Here is a 696-nt window from a genome sequence, read left to right as displayed (position 1 = left end):
ACAGCACACTGACATTAGCATGAGGCGGAAGTAAAGCCCGAGCTCTGCCGGTGCCACGTCACTCACCTCAGGAAACAGACTAAGGAAACATGCCTGACCCAGTGAAAGCACCGAAGAAGGGCTCCAAGAAAGCCGTCTCCAAGTCCGTGTCTAAGACCGGCAAGAAGAAGAGGAAGACCAGGAAGGAGAGCTACGCCATCTACGTGTACAAGGTGCTGAAGCAGGTCCACCCCGACACCGGCATCTCCTCCAAGGCCATGAGCATCATGAACTCCTTCGTCAGCGACATCTTCGAGCGCATCGCCGGAGAGTCTTCCCGCCTGGCTCCTGTCTCTTATACACATCTGAACCATACACAAGCTGATTGATCCGTTGGTTGACTCATTAATAAATAAAGTAATAAAGTCTTAAAACGATTAAGATAAAATAAATGTAAAATACAGACATTTGTGTGTTAGATTCATTATCATTAACAATTAGTTTTTCTTAATCTAGATAGACTTTCATGATTAGAGGTAATAAACATTTTCTATATGTCAATATCGGTCGAGTTGAGCTGAATATGTTGAAGTGTGAAAACAATATGAGCAGAAAACATGTCTCATCTTCTTTCCACTGAGGAGAAATCACCGTGATGCTGTGGAGCTGCAGACCAATATTCAGTGTAAAACATGTGGCTTCTTGTTTACAAACGTA

General features: G+C 43.7%; 1 protein-coding gene across 1 annotated transcript in view; it reads left to right on the top strand.

Annotated features, from left to right (window-relative positions):
- Positions 1-62: 62 nt before the first annotated feature.
- The window catches only part of LOC111666864 (histone H2B 1/2-like), a 2,159-nt gene continuing 1,525 nt past the window's right edge, over positions 63-696 (top strand). The window contains exon 1 of the mRNA XM_023422365.2: positions 63-329. Within this exon, the coding sequence (XP_023278133.1) occupies positions 90-329 (240 nt within the window). The 5' untranslated portion in view covers positions 63-89. The remainder of the gene's footprint in view (positions 330-696) is intronic.

Source organism: Seriola lalandi, unplaced genomic scaffold, assembly GCF_002814215.2.
Source record: "Seriola lalandi dorsalis isolate HSWRI2012SDOR001 ecotype SW California unplaced genomic scaffold, Sedor1 jcf7180002054681, whole genome shotgun sequence".
Lineage (NCBI taxonomy): Eukaryota > Metazoa > Chordata > Actinopteri > Carangiformes > Carangidae > Seriola > Seriola lalandi.
This window is presented reverse-complemented; position numbering and strand designations above follow the sequence as displayed.